Below are 25,853 nucleotides of genomic sequence, written 5' to 3'. Positions count from 1 at the left end.
CCCAGAGGGAAAAACAGCTGGCTCGCATGTTTGGATATTCTTGATCTAGGAGTGATCTATGCCTTCTCATGAGTTGTATGTAATTTAGCTCCACTTTAAGGTGGATGTGTCCATGGAAACCTTGGGACTTCTCCACTGTATGTTTCCGTTTCTGGCCAGATCGCGACGTCTGTCCCACCCATCTGACTAGGGACCCAATATTGATACTGATGACCATAAGCCTCACCTCGAGAGTTAACGAGAAATATGAACGCGGCTGATGTAGGCAGCTCAAATTCTACTTGACGGCTCCGCATCTCAGCCGCCTTGAGAGGCCTATCCTACATCCTAGCTCGAAGAGCCAACAACATTACCGAAACAAACGGCATTTCGGCAGCTAGAGTACACACTTCTCCATACCATGGAACTAGTAGCCCATTCTATAGCCAATTCTCCGACACCAGGGGATATAGTCTAATATAATAACTATCTAATATCTTATACGCGCCTGCTTATGCTGACAGTCAGAAGAAAAATAATCAATTGTGGGAGCGCATTAAATTATCAGTAAGCAAGAAGCAGCAGCGTTTAAGCTGTGGCTCGCATATTCATACTGAGCTGTAAGCCTAGTAGTATGCGGTAATACACCTCTCAGAGAGTGTTGAGGAAGTCTAACACCTGATCAGGTAGGTCTCTATAGTTTTCCAATTTTCCTCCTATGACAAGGTCCTCTAGACTTGCTTTCCTGTAGTCCTTAACTTCCCATAAGTCATTGGGAAGCATCTTCATCATTTCTCCCGTCCCCCAGATCTTGCGGCAATAGGCCGGGACAGCGAAATTACTTCCCCGGCTGATACAATCTTCGATCGTTCGATTGACTTCTTCTAAGCTTCGTGTCGCAATAGAGGGGTCTCCACCATTCTTCTTCTTCGCGATCGCTGCAATTTCCATGCCTGTTGGTGCAAGCTCTGACAAGGTGATGGTCCGGTTCTGTATGGTGTGTATAGGTCTGGTGGTAAATATGTCGACGTACGCAGCAGCTACGTAGTCCTTGGTGCTATAAAGAATTAATTCAACAAAACCAAAGTAATTTAAAGATAAGAAATGTTCGTTGGTAAAATGCTACGCACCACATTGTGACTTTTTCGTTAGCAGAGTTGCCGGTGTAGACCAATATATTATTCTGCAAATCAATGCCCACAGCCCTATAGTTTGTGAAAGTCAGTTACGGATAGCAACTCAAGTGGCTGGTTGATGACTGACGTTGTACTCAAGGTAAACTCAGCGAAATTTCCTACGTGGACGACGGAGGTTGGTATCCCAGCATCCCTAGAAGCCTTTTCCACGTTCGCTTTTGCCTTCATACAGGGCATTCGCATTCCTTGCTCACAATATCGTAGACAGAAATCCGAAGGGGAGAAAAGCTGGACATTGGTCCTAGGGATAGCTTTCACAAAACCATACTGTCTGTCGGTACCCTCATCCCCAACGAGAGAGCTGAGAAGTCCATTAGCATAGGTTAAAAAAGATAGATACTCAGTAGCCATTACTGACATCACAATGTCTATATCTTTTAAAGCACCAACCAAAGCGTCTTCATCAAGAACGTCGACTTCAATCTTTCTCACATGATCGGGGATATTGGAAGTATCCGAGCTAGGGCGATGCAAAACAGTAACTGGAGCCCCCGAGGCAATCAGAGCAGCAACAACTCGAGAGCCAACGAATCCACGGTGACCATAAACAGCAATACGGTTCATAGTCATGATCGAAAAAATAAGAGGTGTCTGGAAAATAATGTTCAATCGGTGTAGAAAGTTACTGGGATAGGGCTGGGTTGAAAACCTATATCAAAATAAAGAATTTCGGGCGCTGACAATGTGATATATATAAATTCAGACAAAAGAGTTAATAATTGTGAGTTCCAGAGACAAGCGTGAGTCACCTTATTTTACTCGCTTTGTGCAAAATGTTGGAGTATAACTTTGAGTAGCAGGCCCACTTCGTATAGGTCAGCTTACACTGAAGCGCGGATCCCGGCCCAGCTCAAGGCTTAGCTAGGGGATACATATGTGAACCAGGTCGAGGTTACAAAGCATCACATTATTCGTGGGGTATCCATACGACGATCCGACCAAGAAGTTAAGAGAACCTTCAGCTTTGAAACAGACCAAGAAGGTGGCTCGCAATTTAGCCCAAGGAGGAAAGTAGCTTACCCCTAAGGGAAATAGATTGGCCATATGCTCATGTAAGGTTAATCTGTGGCGTAATCATTTTACATAATGGTGATCTTCACTTCGCAAAACACATGCAGTTACATATAGCTTATTTCCTATTTGGGTCATTTCGCGAGGCTGTAGGATCCATCTCTACTAGTCGGCATTATACTGTATAAGACATGTTTGATCATGGTATTTTTGTCATTTGATTGATGGCCCAAGAATTTGACAGCCCCTCAAACACCTAATACTCCGGAAAAGTCGGACCATGTGGCATTTCCGCGAAATATTTGAAGGGTAGTTATGGAATTGAGGATCTTAAATCGGGGCTTCTTCTAAATGGACTATGGAGCTAGTAAACAAGTTCAGCACGCTTTACTCCACTCACGGCAGCCTTGAAACTTTCTTCTAGGTCTTTTCGGCACGCGATGTTGCGCGATAATCAGCGGAAGTAACTGACTAAATACATAGTATACTATCATCTGAATTGAAGCCCGTTCAGGTTAGAGTGACGACTCCCGGGACCTCATGGTAATGCTATTTTTTGGTAGCTAGAATTGCTTCCCAATGGAACTGTTCTTTGGACTCCACTTGATTTTCCGCTTTTGTCGAGAATGCGAGCTTGAATCGAAACATTGGACAAGGTTCAGCCAGCTTCCGCCCGATGTGAATGAAGTGACTTTATTAATCAATGGGGGCTTCCCCCTTCACACACAGTCTTTGCAACTCATATTACAACCCAGACCACCGATTAACTCTCAGAAATGGATAACTTGGCCTTGGGTGCGACTGATTTGTCGCGGTTTGAAACATTCTCTATCGTCTCCGTCGACTATAAAACGGTTGACGGCCATAAAATCACCGTGGATGTGCTCTATCCCAAGAGCCTGAACGATCCATCTCAGGAACACTTAGTCTCCGTTCCTCGACCAGTTCTACTTCGCTATCATGGTGGCGGCCTTATCGCTGGCTACAGTCTCTTTCCTCCTTTTTTTAGCCCGTGGTATCTCGAACTAGCACAGGAACACGCGGCCATCATTGTTTCTCCAAATTACCGACTGTTGCCGGAGTCTTCGGTGCTAGAAGTGCTTGAGGATGTGGAGGACCACTGGCAATGGCTGCATCAGTCACTTCCCATGTTACTACAGCGAGAAACAAACGGCACCGTGAAAGCCGATCTGAGCCGCGTTATGACAATCGGCGATAGTGCTGGGGGGTATCTCAGTTTACAAATGGGTTTAACATATCCAGACAAGATTCGAGCAGTCAATGCCGTTTATCCTATGGTCAATCCGAAAGCACCCTACTTCAGTAATGGCCAGCAACGGCCTGTGTTCAACCTACCGACTTATCCGCCGGATACACTGAGATTGCATCTAGAGAAGGTTAAGAGACAGGAGGCGATTATGCAGGAGCCTGTAGTTATATCCGCCGCTGCTGATGCCGATCGATTCCAGTTAATGTTTGCGACATGTCAACATGGCCAGCTAGGCCAGCTTTTTCCACCATCCCCCATTAGTCCCTATCTACTCGAAAGGATCGATGCCGGAGCCCGCTTTCCGCGCGGTGGAGTCTTGATACTCCATGGACGGGATGACAGTGTGGCTCCTGTTGAGGAGAGCTACGTGTTACAGAGGAAACTTGCCCAGGTTGACCCCAGTCTCAACTTTCGACTTGTCGTGCGGGATGGAGAACATGGATTTGACCACCTGGCCAAGTTACATGATGCTTGGATGTGGGATGCGGTTCAGGATATTGTTAAGTCCTGGTTAGAATGAATTTATTTTTTTCCTTTTTGGCTAGACTGCAGATATCATCGCAATGTAGTTATACCAAGCATTTACGTGATGTGATCTTCCTCTTTCGATTCTTGATTCGTATGCTCTCTAACTACTGTAGTAGGCTATCCATGATTATTACAAATTCCATCCTCTGTAGATTGTACATTGTATTTTACATGATGTAAAATCAAGTACAAAGAGAAGAAATGACATAGATTACGAGATCTCCGCCTCCGAATCTTCAGCACATAGCAATATGTGTGACGACGCGATTGTAGCATATAAGGCTCGCTAAGAGATAAAACTTTTGCCCCTCCAGCGCTTCTCGATGGGAGCTATAGACAGTATAGTTTGGATGCAGATAATATTGCTTGTTAGTGAACATGCTATCAGGAGGTTCAGTTTGGATAATGCCAGACAAGCTCTCTCACTATTCAACTAGCCAGTTGCCTGGGATTGGACCGTTGCAGTCAAATGCATGGATGCTTTGAATAAAAATGCCAATTGGTGCCCTCCGATTGGCATCTTCATTACTTTAATGGAGCCCTCGCGATCTGTCCTAAAACGGAAATATATGCGGGGTGGTTGACCCAGTCATTGACCGGGCAGCTGCTTATACAATTGATGTTTATGCCCATAAACAGGTGGTTTCATTCCCAAGTCTAGATTCTTAAACAGACTCATTTTTCTTCTGCTTCTTGAGAGCTGGGTCAAATTATATGTCTCATCTGAACATCACCAATATGACCGACAGTGAGATACTAGGTGTAGTACACCTCCAGAATCGCTTGCGGCACCTATTGCTGAACCTCTCAGTACATACTGAAGGGAAACGATTCTATGACTGTCTTGAGCTATATAATTGTGCGCTGAGCAAGCAACGATTGGTTTGCGTCCGACCACGAACTGAACAAGAGGTCTCATAATTGGTTCAATTCTGCACTGAAGTAACGATTCCCTTTGCTACTCGCTCAGGTGTTCATGACTTCTTTGGCCGCCCCTTGGTTCGCGAGGGCATTCTTATCGATATGCGCGATATGGACAACGTCAGTGTCGAGCCAGGCCGAGTCAGCGTACGCGTTGGCGGCGGAGTGATTGCGGGCCACCTGCAGGAAACCCTCAATTCGTACGGCCTATTCACCCCTACTGGACAGGCAAAGTCTGTGGGGTATATCTCATGGGCATGTAGTGGAGGATACGGGTTCTATGTGGGAACATACGGGTTTGGAGTTGATCAGATCCCTGGGGCTCGAGTGGTTTTGGCCGGGGGGCGTGTTGTCGATACCAACGAAGATCCAGAATTACTGTGGGCACTCCGCGGTGCTGGAGCCGGCACATTTGGTATTGTTACAGAGCTTCGCGTGAAGTTATACCCAGTGCCAAACCTTTACGCTGGCTTCCTAGCCTTTCCCTTAGCTGAGGCGGCTACGGTTTTGGACAGGATTGAACAGCTCTTAGAGGATAATTTCCCCGATGAATTCAGCGGAGACGCCATCGCCGTGAATACAGAAATGGCTCAGATACCGGTAGCTGAGCCTTGTTTTGTCCTGTTTTGGTGCTGGACTTCGGTCAGCAAAGACCTCGCACCCGCGAAAATCTTTCTTGAGCAGATGATGCAGGCCGGCAGAGTACTAGGGAACACGGTTACGAAGAGTAAGTGCCAGGCTTCTATTATACGGTATACATGAACTCCACTTAACTGACCTGGTATTCAGCTACACCAGCCGCCTGCGGCTTGGGCAATTCGTCGTTAGGAACCTTCTTCCGCAGTCGAAATGTTAATCGAATACATATGAAACTTGGCACCATTCTCGTACGATACCCTCCACCACATCCGCTCTCCGCTGTCATTCTTCACAATAAACATGGCAAAGGAGTCCGACACGAAGTCGCAGATACTGTCGGGGCGGCCTTTCCGAACCAATACCAACATGTCATTATCGGATTCCATGGTGGCACCAGGCCGGGATTGACTGATAAACAAGACCTTTTAGATGGGTCATTGAATTGGAGGAGGCGGTGGATCGCGATGGTCTTTCTTTGCCAGGAGGGTTCCCTGCATTTTGGCCGCCTGACAAGGTGGAGATAGAACAATTCTTCAGGGAGGAGAGGGTGTTAAGACTGCGCCAATTGAAAGCGCGACTAGATCCGAATAATTTCTTTTGCCATGCCCTGCCAAGTCTGAATGCATGCTGAATGGGATCGGATAGTGTACATAGTACTGTACTGTAAAAATTCCGCCTTGGAGCAGGTTTTCTAGCATGTAGTGTCCCAAGTTTTTTAAGTTTCTAGGGTTTTTATTTTCGCGGATCATCAGTTAATCCACTTGTACCGTGGCAATCCCTAGTGATTCGTCAAAACCTATCAGATTCCTCACCTCCAACATCAAAATTAAAGGAAAAGAACAACACAGAAAGCTAACAGTCTCTCTGACCAGACATGTACTTCCCCCGCTTAATCTTCAAAGAAGTGATGGTCAGCTCTTCTTTTAATCCGAGCACGCAGCAGGAGCACAAGTCTATACCAGGTCGGCCGCGAAACAAAAGCACATTGGGCTGTCGAGAATGCAAAGCAAAAAGGGTTAAATGTGATGAGGTCTATCCGACGTGCAAGCGGTGCCAGCGTCAAGGTCTTGTCTGTTCATCAGTCCCGCGGCTAACACAGTGGCAAGTCGAGACACCGTGGCTGTCACTACAGCCCAAAACGCCTGTCAATCCAAGACTGCTACAGTATTGGCTGGAAAAAGTTAGTCAAATGTCCGTTATAGATCCCGAGAATAATCCGTTCTCTTTCCCTATACGGGAACACGTTACACAATCCCCTGCACTTCTCCATGCTATCCAGGCAATCAGTGCCAGCCATGAACTGTACTTCCCGGCCAAGTCACCTACTCTGGTACTTGAGGAACGTGGCAAAGCCATAACTTGCCTTCGAAGAGAGATCAATCAGATCAAAGGCGCTCCTTACGCACAATTTTTGACCATTATGCTGCTGGCTCTGTCGCATATCACTGATTCTGACCCGACTGATTACGGAAAACAGCATTTATATGGTGCGCGCGCCTTGATCAACACAATGCTCCGAAACGTAACTAAGTCGACAACTTATGATGCTGTGTTTCCACTCTGCCTGGGAATCTATCTTTACTGGGATATGTGCAGTTCATTCTTGATAGATCCATGTGAACCACAGGGTCTCAACTTATCTAAGATATCCCTCGCGGTACATAGGATGGGAGACTGGCATCATCCAATGTACGGGACATGTAGCCGACTACTCTTTATATTAGCAAATGTCGGACGATATTGCCGACAAGTACATGATATGCCACAGAACCGCAACCTGATGCGAGAAGCCATGCTGGAGACTCAGCTTAGTACCTGGGCGACAAGTCCGCCAAATCCCGACCTGGGCCACTTATATGAGGCATTCAGGAACCACGGGCTTGTGTTCCTTTATCAATCTCGTGCACATGCACAGAAAGGTTGTCCTACGAATCCGGATGTAATTGAAACACAAGAGTCTTTGATCTCACGGTACGCCGAAGAGACAGTCCGCCATCTGCTACTAATTCCGGAATCGTCGTATTCCCTTAATTTTCAATCTCTCCCTCTTCTCGCAGCCGGATCCGAACTGACCGAGTCCAATCACTTCATGCGCGACGAAGTACGTGGCAGGCTGCGAGCCATCTATTCTTTGAATCGCCTTCCTGGAAATTTGATGGCCCTTCAGCTCGTTGAAGAACTCTGGGAAGCCCGAGACAGTGGTAACCCGTCCTTCTGGCTATCACTCACGCTGCAGAAGGATTGGCGATTGCTTCTAACATGAGGCTTTACTGCACCAAATCTAGGCTATTAGCCCTTTGAATGTATGCTCTTCATTTTTCAATAGAGCATGAAAATACTCTCCCAGGCAAGGCTCACAGTACCAACGGGGTTAGAAGACCGCGCGTGGAGCTTCAATGACATCTCCAATTATCCACCTCAGATCAATATCCGACAACTATATACGAGGCTTTACATGAACCCCCACTCGTTAACATTAGTGATGCGCCCAATCGGCTTGGAACAACATAGAAGTCGTATATAATAAGTATATGGCTGCATTACATTCCTATCCTTGATTATATTATCGTCTGTTTTCATGATACAGGATGAGTAGCCCATATCACGCCCTCGTGCGGAACACGAGGAAACAACATACCTTCCCAAATGGTTTTAAACCACAAAATGAGGGCCACAAAGAACCATGCAATAAGACGGAACGCTTGTGCAAATAGCGTGGATGTACTTGATGTGTTCTCAAAGGATTTCTCATCAGAGTCGATGCAAGAACTGTCCTCCGGACTAATATAGATGGGTTCGGTTTGACTATCAGTTATTTCCAAAAGCATCGAATTCGGGCCGATTGGTTCACTTTTCTTTTCCAAACGGCCGCAGAAAGCTTCTGCCATAGAATATAAGGTAGCAAATATTCGATCTTACTTTTGATGACCCAGAAATTTGCCATAATCTGCTCTAGTGTTGTAATACCCTATATTTCGCTTAGTTGAAATTCTGAATATCATGCCAGTATTTATTACATATCAAGTAAAAACTAACTATTGAAACGGGATAGGATGCTCGAGGCAGCACGGTCGGTACGTGCAGGTCGAATGGGGCAGAAGGATGAGGGTAAACAACACCCCAACTAGGGCTAACTGCTGGCACCCTCTCGAATAGGCTGGAACTCTTGTAATTGACTCTCCGTGATGCTAAAGATGCTATCTAAATAATTGTATATAAGGCTCCCTTCCAAATTAGGCCAACTTCCTTACATAATCCCTATACTGGTGGGCAGGCCGATACTCCCCACTACACTATATATATACCTATAATAAAATTACCGTATACCACGACGTGATGGTTAGCGTGAACGCCTGTATAAGCGTCGCTTTACCAGCATCAATATTAGCTCTGTCCTTCTTTACACTCCTTGGACCAACTCAGGTAATCACTCTATATCTCTACCCAAAACCCAGTATTCCATCCGAGCTAGCATCAAGTGTCAACTCATTCTACATAATCCCAGGTGATTAATTTCGCCGGTGAGACCGCGGAAGAATATTAGTGGGCCATTATTAGACAAACAAGTATTTTAGGGCTCCTGTATCGATTGGATTACTCTCATACCCACTAAACATCCCAGGTCGCCTTCTCTACGAAGCCGTGATCCCTGACCGCAAAGTTGATTGACACAACATCTTCACTGCTTGAGTGAGAAGAGAAAAAATTGTTGTTGATCTCCCCAAAACATAAATTTCATGGCATCCAGATGCAAGAACGGCAGGCAAAAAGGCTAGAAATTTCTTTCTTCAACAAAAGCAAATAAGTGGCTGGTTTATGTGAGTGCGGGAGAAGATTGGATAGCTCAATACATCGATCAGATATTCAAGTTCAAGAAGTTTCATCGCCAAAATAAAGGAGAGGTTGTTGTGAAGAACCCGTCCTTTGGACCGAATTCTGTGCATGGACTGGCTATATACATGTACGATACAAATAGCTTAACTCCCTCGCTTCTGCTTTTCTTCCGTACGCAAGAGCATAGCCTAGTCAAACATGCTTCTATCACCAGGATATCCAGGCCATGGAGCAGATTATACTTCTTAAAATCTAGTGATGCATTACATCTATGACCTCGTAAAGTCTACCTAATCGCTCCTATATCTCAAACCATGAATATAACAGTTCCTCAGGTCAGATTCACTAATTTCTACCTAATAAACCCATAGGTATGGTCTAAAAATATGACATTATATGGGTCTCTCGGGGGGCGGGATCGTTAGAATGTTCTACCTGATAGGAGCCTCTATAGGCTACGTGGAGACCACAACGTTACTTCAAAACACGTAAAACCAGTCAAGACATCCTTGGATTTTGAGTATATCACAAATTTCGTTGATAAATATGAGCAGATACAAGTAAAGTGTGTCGATTCGAACGAACTCCATTAACCGAAAGCTCAATCTTGTGTTGTGGTTGATGGTGTGCAGGCTGCAGTCTCGTCCTGTCCGAATCACAGCCCCAGCCTATACTATAGGCCAGCTGAATCTAGTGTCTGCCAACTGGTGACCACTTTAGTCCTTTAAACCGGCCATGACTAACAGAAACACACAAATTATCAAGACTCCGTGGCATGAAACTCTTCCGCTGGTTAGTGATTCACAGGTGGCCCCAAGCAACTATACAATGGCCCCCAGATAGGTTCCGCATATGGTGGGTCTAAACAAGCCTTGCCATGCATTTGGAACACCGCAGTTCGGGTCCAAATTATGCCCTGGCCCATGATGGTAGACTTCTGAGCTCGTAGACCCCAATCACCATGATCCACTACTAAGGCACTCACATCAAGTTACACCCATCGCTTGGGCGGCCCGCCTTAAACCAAGGTCAAACCCCTTGATAATTGGATACAAGCTCTAGATTATCTGTACGTATGTCTCAAATTGGGTTCCATAAATCAGCCCCAGACCGAACTTCGGACAATAACGACCTATATCCGTGGTATCCTTACCCCGTTGCGGAAGGTCAAAATGTCGACTTTTGGACTTTTGCCTAGGGATATAGTTCTTGTTTCAGCTGCTTCGTTTTGCTAGTGCGTATTGTGGGTTAATAATGGCACGCTTTTGACGCTTAATGGACCACGCAGTCGCAAAAAGTAGACGAGGCTATCCCATGAAATCGCAGCCTTTCCAAATATCAACGAAGATGTCTATGGAGACCAGGAAGAAAGATATCACGGTGGCAGGCCATTAAATGCCTCACCAAATTGACCAAGTATCAAGACTGCTTTAGACAAGGCTGAGATACAGTCTCTTCGACTATTTTACCCTTGAGAGTGCCCGGGAAAGATGCGTTTGGTTCCATGACCGTTTTGATAATTAAACCGTGTGAATCTCCGTCCTACTCCGATACCTTGCCAGAATGAAATATCTTGGGACTCTTTTTTGTTTCTGCATTTCGGCAGCCTCCGCAGTCAAGCATTATGGCTTGACACCTACTGAGGACGTGAGGAACATGGTCAACCATCATGTCCAAGCGTTGTCGGGCAATGGCATGAACCTCACCTCTCTGTTCATGACAGACCACATTCATGCCCATGACGGAGCCGACTTTTTAGCAGCGGAGCTGGGCATCTTTAACAAAACCATTGCCGATATGTTCCCTTCGCATGCGTCCAGCTTGGGGAGTAATCCCATTCAAGCCAGAAGTTCTATCAATGGCAAATGTCAGGGCCATGGCAACATTGAAGATAACCTGAGCAAACTTCAAATCAACTCCATTTGCTATTCTATCGCGAGTGGTGCAGCCGGGGGTGTCACTGCCATCGTTGGTGTCGTTGACAGCAAGGTTTGCGTGGAGGCTGGTACTGGCCATCCCTTGCCCTCGTGTAAGAGTATTTTTGCGTTCATTAATACGGCTGGAACGACATTTACCGGTGGCATGGTCAACACTTATTGCCCTCAATTCCTCAGTCTCTTTACATCGTGCCATGGCTCTGATACACAGGCTACTGCACGAAGCAATAGTGCGTTTGAGATGACTGGATTTAATACCCAGAAGAACTACAACTGTCAGGGCGACCATGAAGGCGAGAAATGTATCACGACGTCTATACAATAGCTTGGTGGTATAGATGTGGCTTTGCTGGTTATGTCCTACTATTTTGGAAGACAAACAAAGCGTCAGTTGTACTATAACTGATGCTTAATACGAACATCATTGGAGGTTTCTAGAGAGTTGTTATCTTGGATATGTACATAACCTACATTCTACCTACATTCTATACAACAAGCTTCGAGTCATCTCAGACAGGGCATCTTCTACATAGTAGTGAAATATCAATCTTCTTGCAATAAGCGCACGCACCCTCGCGAGATCTATAAGAATGGGAGCATAGTCATTCTCATTAGAGCCGATGATACTATGAACGCTACGTGTTGAATACAAGTTAAAACACAGAGTAGATACCAACTAGTAAGGCTCTCAGCCTCGTATGCTTTGGGGCGGGTCAATGTCTGCATTATCTGCCTGTGGGTATATGTTTTACGACAATTCTTGATTCGTTCTCAAATGTCGCAAGGCTAAGCTCCAGTCCATATTCAGCAGTGGGTCGTGCAGCATTGACCCACTCATTTGGTACATCCAGTATATCCAAAAATGGAACTTTCAGCCTTGGTTAGGTGGAACCTATCCCAGTCAGTGGACTCCGTATATAATCTAACCATAGCCCTCTGCAATTGAAGTATCATATGACATCCTTTGAAGTTCAGTTACCTTCTTCGAACAATATCCCACACATTATTTACCAATCTCGGTGCTGAAAAGACGAGTGAAATACTGGCTGGATCTTGGTAGGCAATAACAATTCTATTTGATCGGCCCAATAATTGGAACTTGATTAACACCCTGGTACGCAATTCAGGGCATCGACTGGGTCATAATATGAATACCCAAGATAACGGCAAATTCCCTCCAGCTAGGAGTAGTACTCCTGGGCATCAGGGCCCTTCATGGCGAGGCCCTGCCGAGACATTCATGATAAGCGCTGCGACTTTTATGCTTACTCTCTGTATCAAAGATGCTATCTTCGACTCTGACAGTTTTATCGTTCTATGGGGCATCTATGCATCTTTATATATGTTGTTGAATTTTCTGTACTCAAAGTTCCTCCGATCTACTTGAATATATTTATTATATGTGAGCCAGGCTTCATTTATGATACACGGGTAATTCAAATGGATTCTCAGCCTTGTATCCAAAGTAGTGTGGGCGTTGTGCATGTCCCCAACGAGTCGAGGCCACAGACTCTGTAACTATCAAATCTTCCCTATCTGAATGTCCACATCGCAATTTCATTTTTGCCAGGTGATACCCGTGTGATATGTAATAGCGTCTCAGTTTATCACAAAGTACCAGATAGATTCACATAGAGCTCCCAAACTCTCATTCGTGGCCTTTTCAGTTTCAGCCCTTAACCCTAACAGGGAGCTTATGGGTCAAATAAAGAAACAAACTTTCAACCAGAAATCGCTCGGTCTTCTCCAAATGACCCTTACTAAAGGTATACATTGTATCTGTCTATGTTGTCATTGGCCGGGAAAGAGACTCACAGATTTTCTAACGCAGTGTTCTTACGTGGCTAGAATATCAGCTACATTGGGCTAGACCTTGTGCTGTGCAAAGAAAAAAGACCGGTCCGATACAACTGCATGAGATCTGATGAGATCTGTTTCAGATTCATCATTACATGTCGATCACAGATGCAGCAACACAGATCATCAAAACATTCTACAATATGCAGAGGATTATCTTGCAGTAAGGATAAACCCAAGGTACATCCGTACCCGATAAATTGGTAAAAATATGTACAAGACAAAGAGGGTCAAAATCCCAAAACCAGCACGAAAAGTGAGCATCGAAAGGAATTAGCAAAGTATCTCAGAAGAGATGCAAGTGATATCAACTATGAAGATTGCATATTGACAGGATGGAATAGAAAGGGTGTGGATATGACGAGATAATGAATATGGAATACGGATATGGGATATAAAATAGATTCGGGACAGACAGATGTGGGGCAACGCTAAAGAATCGCTCGCGCACACAAAGAACAGGAACAAGGTTAAGACAAGATGCAAAGAATGCGAGGGATAAATGCACCGACACGAACTTTTACATTGACGCCAAGCCGGACGCCATGCAGGAAAAGAGTGTCCATAGGGAGTGAAGGACAGATGGAGAATGAGGTGGGTGAGTTTAAGAACCGGCGGGAGAATGTTGGAGGGATCTGATCCAGAAGTAACCCCATGGTATATGATGTGATTGACGCTTAACGGTCGGCATGAATATTCAACCAGCTCATGTCTGAATTGACATTATGGCCGTGACTGGGGTGAATCTCATCGACGCTTTCCGGTATTATCACACTCGAGCGTCGAGCCTGAGAATTCCGAGTGCCCATGTCTGGGAAGTACCCTGACGATGAGTTCGGTAGATCTCGTGTGCTGGAGTTGTAGAAACTAGTGCTGTAGTTGCTGCTGGGTGGGCGGCCTAGCCAGCTCTGCTTGTGGGCACCTGTCCATGCAGTGTCATGGGGATCGTCTTCTGAGATGAGACTGATTGAATCTGCACTAGATATCCGCGCTGATTGAGCTTCGGGTATGCTAAGACTATGACCAATCGATGGCGGGTTCTCGGTAGTAGGACTACCGCTGTAGACTTGGCCTAATGGTTTAGGTTGTTCGAGGGAGCCAAAATTCATCGGAGTGAGATTAGCCATTGGCCAGGCACTACCGCGGTAGTCGGATTTCGTGTACACCGAGCTGATCGTCGAACGATCAGCGGGCATTCCGAGATCCTTCGCGTTCTCATTGTCTTCGAAGTATTTGCCCCATCCTTCATCCGTTGTTCGGTCGCCGGGTCTGTTTGATGACGCTGCCGCTCCGCCAGCCACGATGGCCGCGGCTTCAGGCTCTTGCGAGTACATGCTTGAGGGAGCGAGGCCACTGGAGGGAATCGGTGACAATGGGCTGCTTTCACGGGGCTTGGATGACAGGCCGTATCCAGAATTAGGTGGTGGTGGTTTCAGAGATTTCTCCCCGGTAGCACGGCCGGACATGATTGCAAGGGAATCATTGGACATGGCAGCAACAGGGACTGGGCTCTTTGCCATGGGGTAGGCACCACCAGCCAGGGGTTCTATACCCTGGTCCTGGAAGCTCAATCGGTCTTTGCTATCATTGGGACGCTGGCCATTTTGTATTTGCTGTTGCTTCTTACGACGAAGAAGGAATAGCAAAAGAAGAAGGATAATGGCGACACCGCATACACTACCCAGGGTAGCACCAAGGATTGTTTTCAAATCAGCATGCGAAGAGCTTCCACCAGCAGCCGCTGCAGGAGTGGAGGAGGAAGTGCTTGTTGAGGTAGCCGAGGCAGAGGTGGAGGATGTCGCTGTCTGGGTTGGTGTAGTTGAGGTTAATGAAGTCGTTGTGGTGTGGTGTTTCAGAGTATGTTGAGGTTTGCCATAGAACAATTCAGTGGCATTGGCCCAGCTATTGGAGGTCTGATTGAAGATAGCCAAACTATTGTTGCCACTGCCACCAGCGATAACAGCCATTCCTTGTTGATGAGCGACAGAAAAATCGGTCCATTTATTTGATGGAGCGAATTCGTCACCATATTTGGGATAATCATCCGAGGCTCGCTTGTTCGAGACACCGAGCTCGGGAGCAGGGGATTGTGGCTCCTTATCATCGTTTACCAAAGCATAGGTATGCACAGGGTTGACAGAGCCATCCATATTGAAAGTCACCAGCACTTTGCCGCCGGAATTGTCGTCCATTACAACGGATTGCACGGAACCTGCCAGGATATCACCTGGCAAGGAGACGCCTGATGTTGTCCAGCCTGGTGAGTCACCATAGATCCAGACATCGAAGCTATCGCTCTGGCCGCCCATCATGGCGACATAAGTCGAGTTCCAGGTAACGAGAGTGGGATCATATGCTAGCGGAGCACCTTGGGGAACCAAGGAAGAGGTACCGTAAGGAGATTTGAGGGAAAGAGTCCAAGAGGAGCGAGTAGTAGTATCAGAACCATCTTGGGAACCAGCGTAGACGACAATAGAATCACTTGAGCTTAGATAACCAGCGCCGTGGCCGGTTCGGTTGGTGATATCTGTTTTGCCTGAACCAAGGGTTTTCCAGGATTTGTCCTTAAACGAGAATCGCTGCAAACCGGGGTAACTGTCATCGTGGTAGGTCCCGCCAACCACGTAGAGTGCTTTCTCGTCATCATTGCCGTCGACACCACCTATCACACAAACTCCGTCTGTCACCGGAGTTCCGGAGTCCAATTTTTTCCACTTCCCATCCTCTTTCAGAGGGATGTACTGGAAACCCTTTTCGGAGAAGACATAGAGGGTGTTGTCGTGGATGGCGGAGCAATGGCCCTTCAACTCGAAGATAGGTTCAGGGACTGTCATATTGTTCGCGAATGAAGGCGTGAGAGAAAGAAGAATAGAGTGTTATGATACCAGACCAAATTGGGTAAATTTGCGGAGAGCCAGCCGGTAGAAAGATCAGACCACAGGGTTGAGAGGACGGGTGACTGCCAGAGCACTATCTCATCTCGGCCGGGGGAAAGGTTACCAGCGAGTTATCGGCATTCGGGGTGCAGTGACAAAAGAAGATGATGCGGTGGTCAATATAATTTTTTTTTTTTTTGGTCTTAGGAGACTCGGGGCGGGTTTCCTGAAAACGTGGTACGTGGAAATCGGGGTATCAAGTCGAGTCCAGGGAAATTGAGTCGGAGAAATTGAAGATATCTGAATAGCAGACGAGATTTCCAGCTCGAGGAGACCAAAAGAAGGATCTGACGCGTGTAAAATTGGGCGCAGAGAGAGAGAGAGTGAAGTGGAGCGAGCGAGACTCGTGGAATGGATCGAAAAGATCGGGGGAGGTTGGAAAAGGTAGGGAAACGAAGGCGACAAGTCGCAGAGATAGAAAGCTGGGAGAATTAGCGAGATCAGAGAGAGACAAGAAAGAATCAGAGGAGAGACTACCGAAAGACGAGTGCACAGCACAGGAAGAACAAGGGCGTGGAGAGAGGAGAAAGTGGTGAAGGGGAAAGGAGTGAGACATTCATCAACCCCCCTAAAAACCGGGCTTACCCCTTTTGGTCACATAGTACTATGTAGCACCATGCCATATTCAGCAGAGTCCGTATACCATCATTATATTATTTACAGAATATACAGTTCATAGTATATAATACTATATTGATAAAGGTAATAATTTGGTAAAGTCAGATATTCATAATGCTTGTAATATAAGTAGTTTGTTTACTCTTCTACTCTACCATATGAACTTGCAGACAGCCCCTTCATAGTACTGTACATACATCGTACTCCGTACATAAGACATCCACATAGATTATACACAGGATAATACAATATCATCATCTGCACTTCTCCCTACTTTAGAGTAAGGGGTTCTCACCAAACAACAACATACTATGTAATAATAAATGACCCGCAACCACTCTTTTTTATGGCTTGATTTCCCCTGATGAACGAACCGTGGTTGGATATGGCTCGTGCGCATTACGTCAGAGAAGTACAGTAAACAAGGTGAGTAGAAAAGGAGAGGATAGAAGTATGAAGTATATAATATCCTATATAAATATCTAATTAAAAAGTAGATGAAGATAGAACGGAGTATTATGTAAATAAATATAGATGAAATATCTACTTGTAATATTGTTGACTGCAGTAGACGAGGTTAGACGTCGCACCATCGCTAGAACCTCGCCCCATCCCCACTTGAGATTCTACGACTACTGTACTGTACTATGGTATGTATGTATGTACCTACACCATGCAGGACAGAACAAACCGAAAACCAGGAACACCATGACACCAGGAACAGAACACCCAAAACACCAATCATTTTCAAATTCAACTCGTCTCGCACTGTCCCCTCAAACTTTGAAAGATCCGACCCTTTCGCCCCGCCAATCCCATTCACTCTCGCCATAGGTTCATTCCTCTGCCATTTCCACTTGGCCCTGAGTCCTGACTGGATCATTCGGAAGCTCTGCCTTGGCGGTATCGCCGATCTAGTGGAGATACAATTCACAATACAACAATCTACTAGTTAATGAGAGTTCGAGAATGCGTTCGAATGCAGTCGGGTAATTCGGGACTTTACTTTTCTCGTCACGTTCCTTGTGGATGAGACTATATAGGTACTGGAGTACATACAGCATGATGCTGTTGTATGTACTATATGTATCTACATATTTTAGAATCAATGTAGGATATAGTTGATGCATGACAGTGTCTCGGTGTACATTTTTAATTATCATAACTGCCAAATTATACAGCTCAAAAAACACCATCTCCAACCTTGGAGATTCCTCATCCCTGCGTCTGTGACTGCTGCTTCCAAGCGTGCGCCTTTTGAAGCAATTTCGACAGATTCGCCGCTGACTTGTCGTCCGCTGGGAACACATAGTCCATATACTCCTCGTACCGGTCGTCCTCCAACTTGCGACGCTTCTTGACACGCCGGGGCATCTGTTTCTCGATCTTGTCGATATCCTCTGGGGATCCGTGCGTGTTCTCGAACGACCGCCAGGCATTGAGAAGCTCCACTCGCTAAAGAAAAATTTTTTTGTTAGTATCGACGTTTCATCAACCCTGATTAATCTGAGACATACCTCTTCCTTGAGTTCTTTGTCCTTGAACACCTTGTGTGCCCGTTCGAACACCGCCCGTGCTCGTTGCTTGGCTTCCTCGCTGACTGGTCGCTCTTCTTCTTCCTCCTCCTCTTCTTCCTCCTCCCCTTCGGGAATATTGATCTCGAATCGGGCGTAGTTGATCCAGACCTTGACGTGATCGGTCTTTGAAAGAAGACGTTCGTACAATGCGCGCACGCGGTCATATTCACCTTCTTCCTCTTCAAAATCAATATAAGACTTCCAGACCAGTTCCGGCATGTCGAGGGTCGGTTGGTCAATTCCCAGTTCGTAGAGAGCCCGGGCCCGATCCAGGTCATCAAGTCCACGCTCGAGCTCTGCATACTGAATCCATGACTGGCTGTTAGATGGATTCCATTCCAGTTGTTTTTCGTGCAATGTCCGGCACCGCACGAACTCAAATAGCTGCCGCTCCAGGTTGATATAGCCGCGGAACAGCTTGTCCTTAGGACACAGGCCGATCGCCTGGCCTAATGTCTTCCGCGCTGCACCGAGTTCCATCTGTCGGATCTCAAAGTGCGCTTTCATGAGCCATACCTTGGCAAAAGTGAACTTCTTATGCGGAATAAGCTTGATGCACTCTTGATAGATTTGCCGAGCCCGTTCCACGTCCTTGGCCTCCATTTCTTCCCAGACAGCATAGAAGATCCATAGATAGATGTATCGGCGCCAGTGTCGCTTTTCTTGTGAGGGGGGGAATTTGGGCAATCGCTCGCTCGTAGATGTCTCGAACTCGTTCGGGGTCACCGGCGGTTTCTTCTAAGCGCGCAAAGTCGAACCAAATGTCGTAATTCCTTTGGTTCTCCTTCAATTGCTCTTCGTATTGTACGCGGCGTTTCGATAAGATGACATCCTCGACACCCTCCCGATCTCCAAATTGCTTCTCAAATGTCGTATAGGCCTTGTGCAAGACCATTGACTTGGATCGGGGCAATCGATCAAGTGCATATTTGTAGATCGCGCGGGCGCGCTCGTACTCCTTCAACTTGGCCTCGAATTTGGCATAGGCTACGAAGAGCTTCTCGTCCATGAAGTCCTCTCCTAGTGTCTCGATAGCCACACCATATACCTCGCGAACTAGATCACTTGTTCCAAACTCCTCCTCAAAACGAGCCCACTTGATCCAATTCCGAGGTTCAGGGTGTACGATAGTAAACCGTTGGAAAACCTGACGAGCTCGATCAAACTCCCCGTATCGCTTCTCCAACTTGATATACGCAGCCCATGCGCCTTCCTCTGGCTCCCACGACATCCACCGCTCGAATACTTGGCGAGTACCGGGAATATTGCCGAGTGTCTCCTCCATGTAGACATATTTGTACCAGAGCTTATCCACGCGGGGCAGAATGGTGACGGCGCGATCGAGCAGGTTGCGAGCATGGTTAATATTCCGTGTCTTCATCTCCGCCTCGATGTATCGAATCCATAAAATGACAGAGGTTGAATCAACGTCCAGCGCACGTTCAAAGATGGATCGCGCGCGACGAAACTCTTTCTGTTCCAATTCCCAGGCCGCATAGCGCATCCAATTATTCATGTTAATGCGATTTCGGCGCACATAGTCCTCGAAATCCTTGCGCTTTCGTCCCTGGTATTCGTGTAGCTCTTCGAGATCAGCGAAGCGCTGAGTCGGCGCCTGAAGGCCGGGTTCCTGACGGTCGACAGCCTCTCGCAGCAGTTGCTCTGCGGAGATCTGGACAGGCGCCGCGGCCTTGTTCTTGACCCGCGGGGGTCCACGAGATGCCTCCATGGTTGTGGTTGTTGAAGAAATGAGGTTCGTTAGGTCGAGTTCACAGTCGTCAGGCGTATCTTGATTTTTTTTGGGTCACCAGCTTTTACAAGTGACTTTGGGTAATGTTCGAGATGGCGAAAGGTGGATACCAAAATCAAAGATGAAATACACCCTCCCAGCTGGTCAATCTCTTTCTCTTCAAGAACCACCAGTGGTAGAGTGATGTTCCTCTGCGAGTCTTCGCTGTTTCGAAGGAAATCCGCCTGCGCTTTTGGTTTTTCTCGCCGCCCCGAAATAGCTCTGGATGACTAAGCTGAATTCACGAACAATCCGACTTCACTTTGCACTTTCAACAGTGAACGTCAATAGATCTTCAGTGGCACTGACAGGGGATACTACAGGCTTGCTATTCTACGCAAGTTCAGCTTTTGTTTAGTTGGACCTCACATCTGCGCAATATGTCGGCCGCAGAAGATCTTCTCCGCGACTTTGAAGACGATGAAGACTTCCAGGACCAGGAAGGTGAAGGAATCGAGGGAATCGAACAGGAAGAAGATCAGGGACAACAGCCGGAAACTGGCGTTCCCAAGTCTACCAACGAATTCGACCTTTCTATCGAGACCGCAGATGAACTTACGCGCCTTCACAAAGTACTACGCGATCACTATTCAGTCCGTTTCCCTGAACTTGAAACCCTCGTCACTAGCTCGATCAAATACGCCAAAACGGTGGCCATCCTCCAAAATGGGCCTTTCGACGATATCAAAGCCCTCTCCGATTCGACAGACAACATGGTCGGCGAGTCTCTAAGATCTGTTCTCAACGGACCCTCTCTCATGACGGTGGCGCTGGAAGGAACAACAACTGGTGGCCGTCCAATGACCGATTCTGAATTAAAGATTGTGCTGGATACTTGCGAGAGGATCATCAAGCTCGATCGTGAACGGACTGCTCTGACAGAAAGTATCCGGTCAAAAGTGAATTCTATTGCGCCGAATTTGGCTACTTTGATCGGATCTCACACCGCTGCGCAATTTCTGAACCAGTCTGGTGGATTACTTGAGCTGGCCAAGATTCCAGCATGCAATTTGGGTGCCCAAGGTTCAAGGCGCCAGGATGGATTAGGATTCGCTACAAACCATGGCGTTCGGGCAAAGGGCTTCTTATACGATTCACCTCTTATCCAAGAGGTTCCCAACGACCTACAGAAACAGGCCATTCGCATCGTCGCAGCGAAGATGATACTTGCTGTTCGCGCCGACGTTTCAAACTACGCCAAGGACGGTTCACTGGGCGAGGACCTAAAAGAACAATGCTTTAAGCGCCTAGAGAAATTGACTGAGCCTCCACCCAACTCTGGTGTTAAGGCCTTGCCTGCTCCTGATGACAAGCCCTCACGGAAACGTGGTGGCCGACGTGCTCGCAAGGCTAAGGAAGCCGTTGCTATGACCGAATTGCGCAAGGCCCAGAACCGCGTGACATTCGGCAAGGAGGAATCAGAGGTTGGATACGGCACGGGTGAAGGTACCGTGGGTCTCGGCATGTTGGGCCAACAGAGTGACGGCCGTATACGAGCCACGCAGATCGACCAACGCACCCGTGCGAAACTCAGTAAGAACAACAAGGGCTGGGGCGGAGCCACCCCGGCCAGCGGTACGGCCTCGTCGCTGCGCACATTCGGTCAAGGTACTGGTGGCACGGCCAGTGTGCTCCAGTCCAAGGGCCTGCGCACATCGGGTGTTGGCTCGATGTCTGCCACTGCCGGTACAGCCAGTACAATCGCTTTCACTCCCGTACAGGGCTTGGAGCTGGTCGATCCCAAGGTTCAGGCTGAGCTCAATCGCAAGCGTAAGGCTGAAGAGGATCGTTGGTTCAAGAATGGAACATTCACACAGGTTGGCGGTGGACAGAGTAGCACTAATCCACAAGGGAAAGATAGTGATGGTTTCAAAGTGCCGGCAATTCCAGCCCGCAAGAAGGTGGACACCGGTGCAGGGAAGATGGGCCCGCCACCCAAGCCGCAAGGCTCATCCTAGTAGGCTGTCGCATGCGATTGCCAATTCTCAAAACAAGACAAGACAAGCACAAAAAAGCCCTCATACAACAACTCTCATTTCATGCGGGTCTCTGAGCATTCCAAGGCGTTGGGCTACGATCAGGTGGGAAGGTCGGGACCGTTTTGCGCTATACGTGATACCATATTATTATTATTATTTTTCATTCTTATGTGCTGTACATTACATTGACTCGGTGTGACCGGGAAGCCAATCACACGTCCTCAAAATCAAACATCTGACTAGATCTGCACTGTCAATCCTTTACCCCGATGTAGCATCGAGTATCAAACCTCCCCGCCATTTTCCTAATTGAATTAGGGTTTACACTCAACACGTGGAGAACCACGTCAACGTCAACAAAACTACTTCACATAATGTAAGACAAATTAGTACAATCGGGCTTTGCTCGTCTTCCGAATATCATTTAAGTAATGATTTGGAGAAATTTCTGCTTCGAATTGACGGATTGCGGGTCTCTTCGTGCGCAACTTTAAAATTGACCCATACTTTTGCGGGTTGCGGCAGTGGGAATGGCGTGCTTGAGGCATCTCCTTTGCTAAGGCCATTCGCAATCTCTTGGAATGTGGTACAAATCCTTTGGTAGCGGTCAAAAAATTACGTGCTTTTGTTCTTACTTCAGAAGAGCCTCCAATCTGCTGAATATTCTCTTTTTCTCCCATCTATACATTTAACCTCTTCTCAACCTCACTCACAAATATACACCACCCGAGCCCTTCAATTGAACGACTATCTGCGATCATACAAGTTTATATTGGCTTATATATCATCTACGGCACGAGAATCAGTCAAATTGAGATTGAAACCAATTGGGGATATATTCACTACATTCAAAATTGCATCGTCGCAGCGAGAAATCCTTCGAAAAAAGAAGAATTTGCCGTGGCAAATTTAATTTCCATACTTCGGGTCTTCCAGTCAAGTATGGCACCGGGTATAGCCACTTCGGAACCAGGAACAGCCGGCAAAATTGGTCCGAGGACACAAAAGACTATCGTCAAGAGTCTCAAACCACATTACGAAGTGACCTCGGACTTTGATGAGCTCAAGTTCCAAGCTGCAGCATCTCGTCAAATCCAATGGCATCATGAAGGGTCTTCCATTTCTGCGTCAGAGAGCACGTCAAATACAGATACGCGGTTGATTTCCTCGCCATATAATGGTGTTGCCCATCTCTTAGATTTGGAAACACTCGACATACAGAGTCGGATTCTTGCATTGGCATTGGCATCTTTTAGGTCTGTCCGCGAGGACTATGCTACGGCACCTTATATTGAAAACTTTAATTGGGATGAGGTCTTTGATCTTGTGAAATCTTTCTCAGAGGACGAGGGACATAGATGGACGTCGCAGACTTTCTACGTTGTAGCCTTTCGCTCCATACTTCTTCCGGGTGTGGATAATGATCATCTTCATGCACTTGATGCATATTCACACCAGGAGGCTGTTGCCAGTGGGGGTTTGCTGAAATATTGGTTTGGAACCAAAGATGAGAAGAGGCAGAATTTAGCAACTTGTGAGTTATCCATTCTTGACATCCGATAGCATCCATTTTATGGATAAGCTGGGTTCTTTATTTCTGTTTGTTACCTTGCTAATATTTGAAACAGGCATTTGGCGTAGTCGCGAAGATGCTCGACTTGGTGGTCGAGGACCCTGGCACGCAAAGGCAAGAGCGGCTGCAAGGGAATTATATGAAAACATCACTTTCACCACGATGAAATTGGTTATCGAAGATGAGGTGGCTTCTTGGTCGATTGGAGATTGGCAGGGCGCTTGAGGGAGACTACAGGGATTGTAGCGAAAAGAGATCATGAGCGTTGATTTTTATATCATTCAAGGGCAATTACCGGTGTTGTTTTATATTTCATTCGCCTTATACTCCATCCTCTATCAATTGAAATGCAAACTTGTGTTCAATCATACTATTCAGTAGCCATGCCAATCCCGTTCTTAACCTGGTGGCTCTCGACAGCCTTATGTATTCACGGATCTCAATAACGAATGGTCTTGGGATACCGGACGCAGATCTGCTGTTTATCGTCGTCAGTGATCAATGATCAACAATTCTACTAAAATATACTAACATTTCTAATAGCCATTTAGACATCAATGAAGTGTAAATTCGGGCACCAATTATGTCCAATCGTCACTATCAACTCGCTGTTTATGTTGATCGATCGGAACTTTTCAAGGTATGCCTTTGTCCATAGAGGCACATTACCGCTAACTTCAAGAGAGAATCGAAGGATTTACTAGCCAACTTTCTTGTATTAGGGAGCATAATACCAACATACAGCGTACTTCTATCAAGTCTACTACCTATCAAGTAGTGAGTGCTTGTAAAGTTGCCAAACTACTCTTTACTTTCCCCTGTTGCTTATCTGTGCTTATTCTTACAACTAACTATCATTGTTATACAGACTGAAAAATTGATTCAGCTCGCTCAACATCCTAATTCCTTCGATTTGGCATTCAGAGTCGACGAATGCCTATATCAAATCAGCTACCGAGCTGGTACTAATAAAACTAGTTTTATTAGTATCATCGAGTTTAAGGCTCTATTTCGCTGACCTGAAAGTCGAGCAGAAATACCTAGGTCCAAAGATTTACTCAGCAGCAGAATGTGCCCACATTCTGCTGTTGAGTAATGCCCGGCAATTAAGGCCTTTTCTCCAAGGGGGGATAATGTTTGATTCTTGGACGGAACCCGCGGGCCACCTAAAGGCTTCTAGACACTCAAGTAGCGCAAAATATTAGCACCTCACGCTCCCAGATTCAGTCCACAATTCGTTGAGTCTTACCATAAGGTGGAGATGCCCGCTCTTTATCAATCTACTGTGGGGATGGAATGGAGCCGGACAAGAAAATCCATTAGGCAGCCATCCAAAGCGGCATGAACCGAAGTACAACATGCTTTCCGAGGTCAATTGCCTATTCACAAGTTCTTGTCTTGCTGGATCGTAAAAGTCGTCGGCCACTGCCTCAGTACCAGGGTGGTTCTGAAATCTTTGTGGCTTGCAGAATTTTCAGGGTTTACGCACTGTACATCTCCCTTTTTCTTATTTGTTGACTCACCTCTTTGAATAATAGCGTTTTTTGGCTGATCATGATGCTCCATCAGATCAGATAGTGCCAGGGTCCGGTGGCGTCCACTCAACTGACATGGGGCTGATTCTTGCCCTAATAGGAACTCTTCTCCGCCATCAACCATCGAAGCCACCAAGGACTTTTTGAAAAGTTGGCAGCGTGAAGCGATTTCCTTGTCGAATAGAAGAAAGTGTACATGAAGAAGAAAATGAAATGTAATATTGTAACTTTCTCTTCCGTACGGTAATCAGATCTCTGTAATCGTATGCTCGTAGCAGAATTCAACGACCACATTCTCATGAGAACCTTAAAGTGGCCGGTGTATATTACCTCTTAGCCGTCAAGATCTAATCTGATCATTGTATCACAATCCGAAAAATTCAATCTCACTTTTGTTGAATCTTATCATTGTCCGAATTTCACCCCTTACTTGTCAGCCTCATACAAGCATTCACGCCATCCTCTCGCCAAGCCCGAAATCGGCTTTTGGGGTCCAGGGAATACAGGGACAAGCAGTTGCCACATTTCGGCTTTTATGGCCTTTTACATGGCAAGCCTCGAAATTGGTCGATTGGAAGACTTTGATAGTGGAGCAAAGCACCAAGGGTGTGTGGATCAGTGGTCTAATTCATTATGGCTGGCGAATGCCTAGAGTGGAAACAAGATGTATCTAA

The 25,853-nt window shown here is 46.5% G+C and overlaps 8 protein-coding genes across 8 annotated transcripts; 5 read left to right on the top strand and 3 right to left on the bottom strand.

Annotated features, from left to right (window-relative positions):
* Positions 1-630: 630 nt before the first annotated feature.
* N7469_001472 (uncharacterized protein) lies at positions 631-1,745 on the bottom strand (the record flags this gene model as incomplete). Its single annotated transcript, XM_056640392.1, has 4 exons — positions 631-1,036; positions 1,110-1,184; positions 1,243-1,476; positions 1,534-1,745. 4 exons carry the CDS (start codon positions 1,743-1,745, stop codon positions 631-633), a joined length of 927 nt encoding a protein of 308 aa, XP_056506149.1.
* A 1,217-nt stretch (positions 1,746-2,962) lies between these two features.
* N7469_001471 (uncharacterized protein) lies at positions 2,963-3,976 on the top strand (the record flags this gene model as incomplete). The annotated part of the gene is made up of 1 exon (XM_056640391.1): positions 2,963-3,976. One exon carries the CDS (start codon positions 2,963-2,965, stop codon positions 3,974-3,976), a length of 1,014 nt encoding a protein of 337 aa, XP_056506148.1.
* Positions 3,977-5,007: 1,031 nt separating this feature from the next.
* Positions 5,008-6,068, top strand: N7469_001470 (FAD-binding oxidoreductase; the record flags this gene model as incomplete). The annotated part of the gene is made up of 2 exons (XM_056640390.1): positions 5,008-5,632; positions 5,695-6,068. The coding sequence occupies 2 exons, from the start codon at positions 5,008-5,010 to the stop codon at positions 6,066-6,068; spliced, it is 999 nt and encodes a 332-aa protein (XP_056506147.1).
* Positions 6,069-10,941: 4,873 nt separating this feature from the next.
* Positions 10,942-11,640, top strand: N7469_001469 (uncharacterized protein; the record flags this gene model as incomplete). Its single annotated transcript, XM_056640389.1, has 1 exon — positions 10,942-11,640. The coding sequence occupies one exon, from the start codon at positions 10,942-10,944 to the stop codon at positions 11,638-11,640; it is 699 nt and encodes a 232-aa protein (XP_056506146.1).
* A 2,209-nt stretch (positions 11,641-13,849) lies between these two features.
* On the bottom strand, positions 13,850-16,006 carry N7469_001468 (uncharacterized protein; the record flags this gene model as incomplete). Its single annotated transcript, XM_056640388.1, has 1 exon — positions 13,850-16,006. One exon carries the CDS (start codon positions 16,004-16,006, stop codon positions 13,850-13,852), a length of 2,157 nt encoding a protein of 718 aa, XP_056506145.1.
* A 1,935-nt stretch (positions 16,007-17,941) lies between these two features.
* Positions 17,942-20,032, bottom strand: clf1 (putative cell cycle control protein (Cwf4); the record flags this gene model as incomplete). Its single annotated transcript, XM_056640387.1, has 3 exons — positions 17,942-18,181; positions 18,244-18,960; positions 19,016-20,032. The coding sequence occupies 3 exons, from the start codon at positions 20,030-20,032 to the stop codon at positions 17,942-17,944; spliced, it is 1,974 nt and encodes a 657-aa protein (XP_056506144.1).
* A 440-nt stretch (positions 20,033-20,472) lies between these two features.
* N7469_001466 (U4/U6-U5 snRNP complex subunit PRP31) lies at positions 20,473-22,050 on the top strand (the record flags this gene model as incomplete). Its single annotated transcript, XM_056640386.1, has 1 exon — positions 20,473-22,050. One exon carries the CDS (start codon positions 20,473-20,475, stop codon positions 22,048-22,050), a length of 1,578 nt encoding a protein of 525 aa, XP_056506143.1.
* A 963-nt stretch (positions 22,051-23,013) lies between these two features.
* N7469_001465 (uncharacterized protein) lies at positions 23,014-23,869 on the top strand (the record flags this gene model as incomplete). The annotated part of the gene is made up of 2 exons (XM_056640385.1): positions 23,014-23,605; positions 23,700-23,869. 2 exons carry the CDS (start codon positions 23,014-23,016, stop codon positions 23,867-23,869), a joined length of 762 nt encoding a protein of 253 aa, XP_056506142.1.
* Positions 23,870-25,853: the final 1,984 nt, after the last annotated feature.

Source organism: Penicillium citrinum (genome assembly GCF_028827155.1).
Source record: "Penicillium citrinum strain IBT 23319 chromosome Unknown utg000001l:1.0-4955037.0:1.0-4956770.0, whole genome shotgun sequence".
Classification (NCBI taxonomy): domain Eukaryota; kingdom Fungi; phylum Ascomycota; class Eurotiomycetes; order Eurotiales; family Aspergillaceae; genus Penicillium; species Penicillium citrinum.
This window is presented reverse-complemented; position numbering and strand designations above follow the sequence as displayed.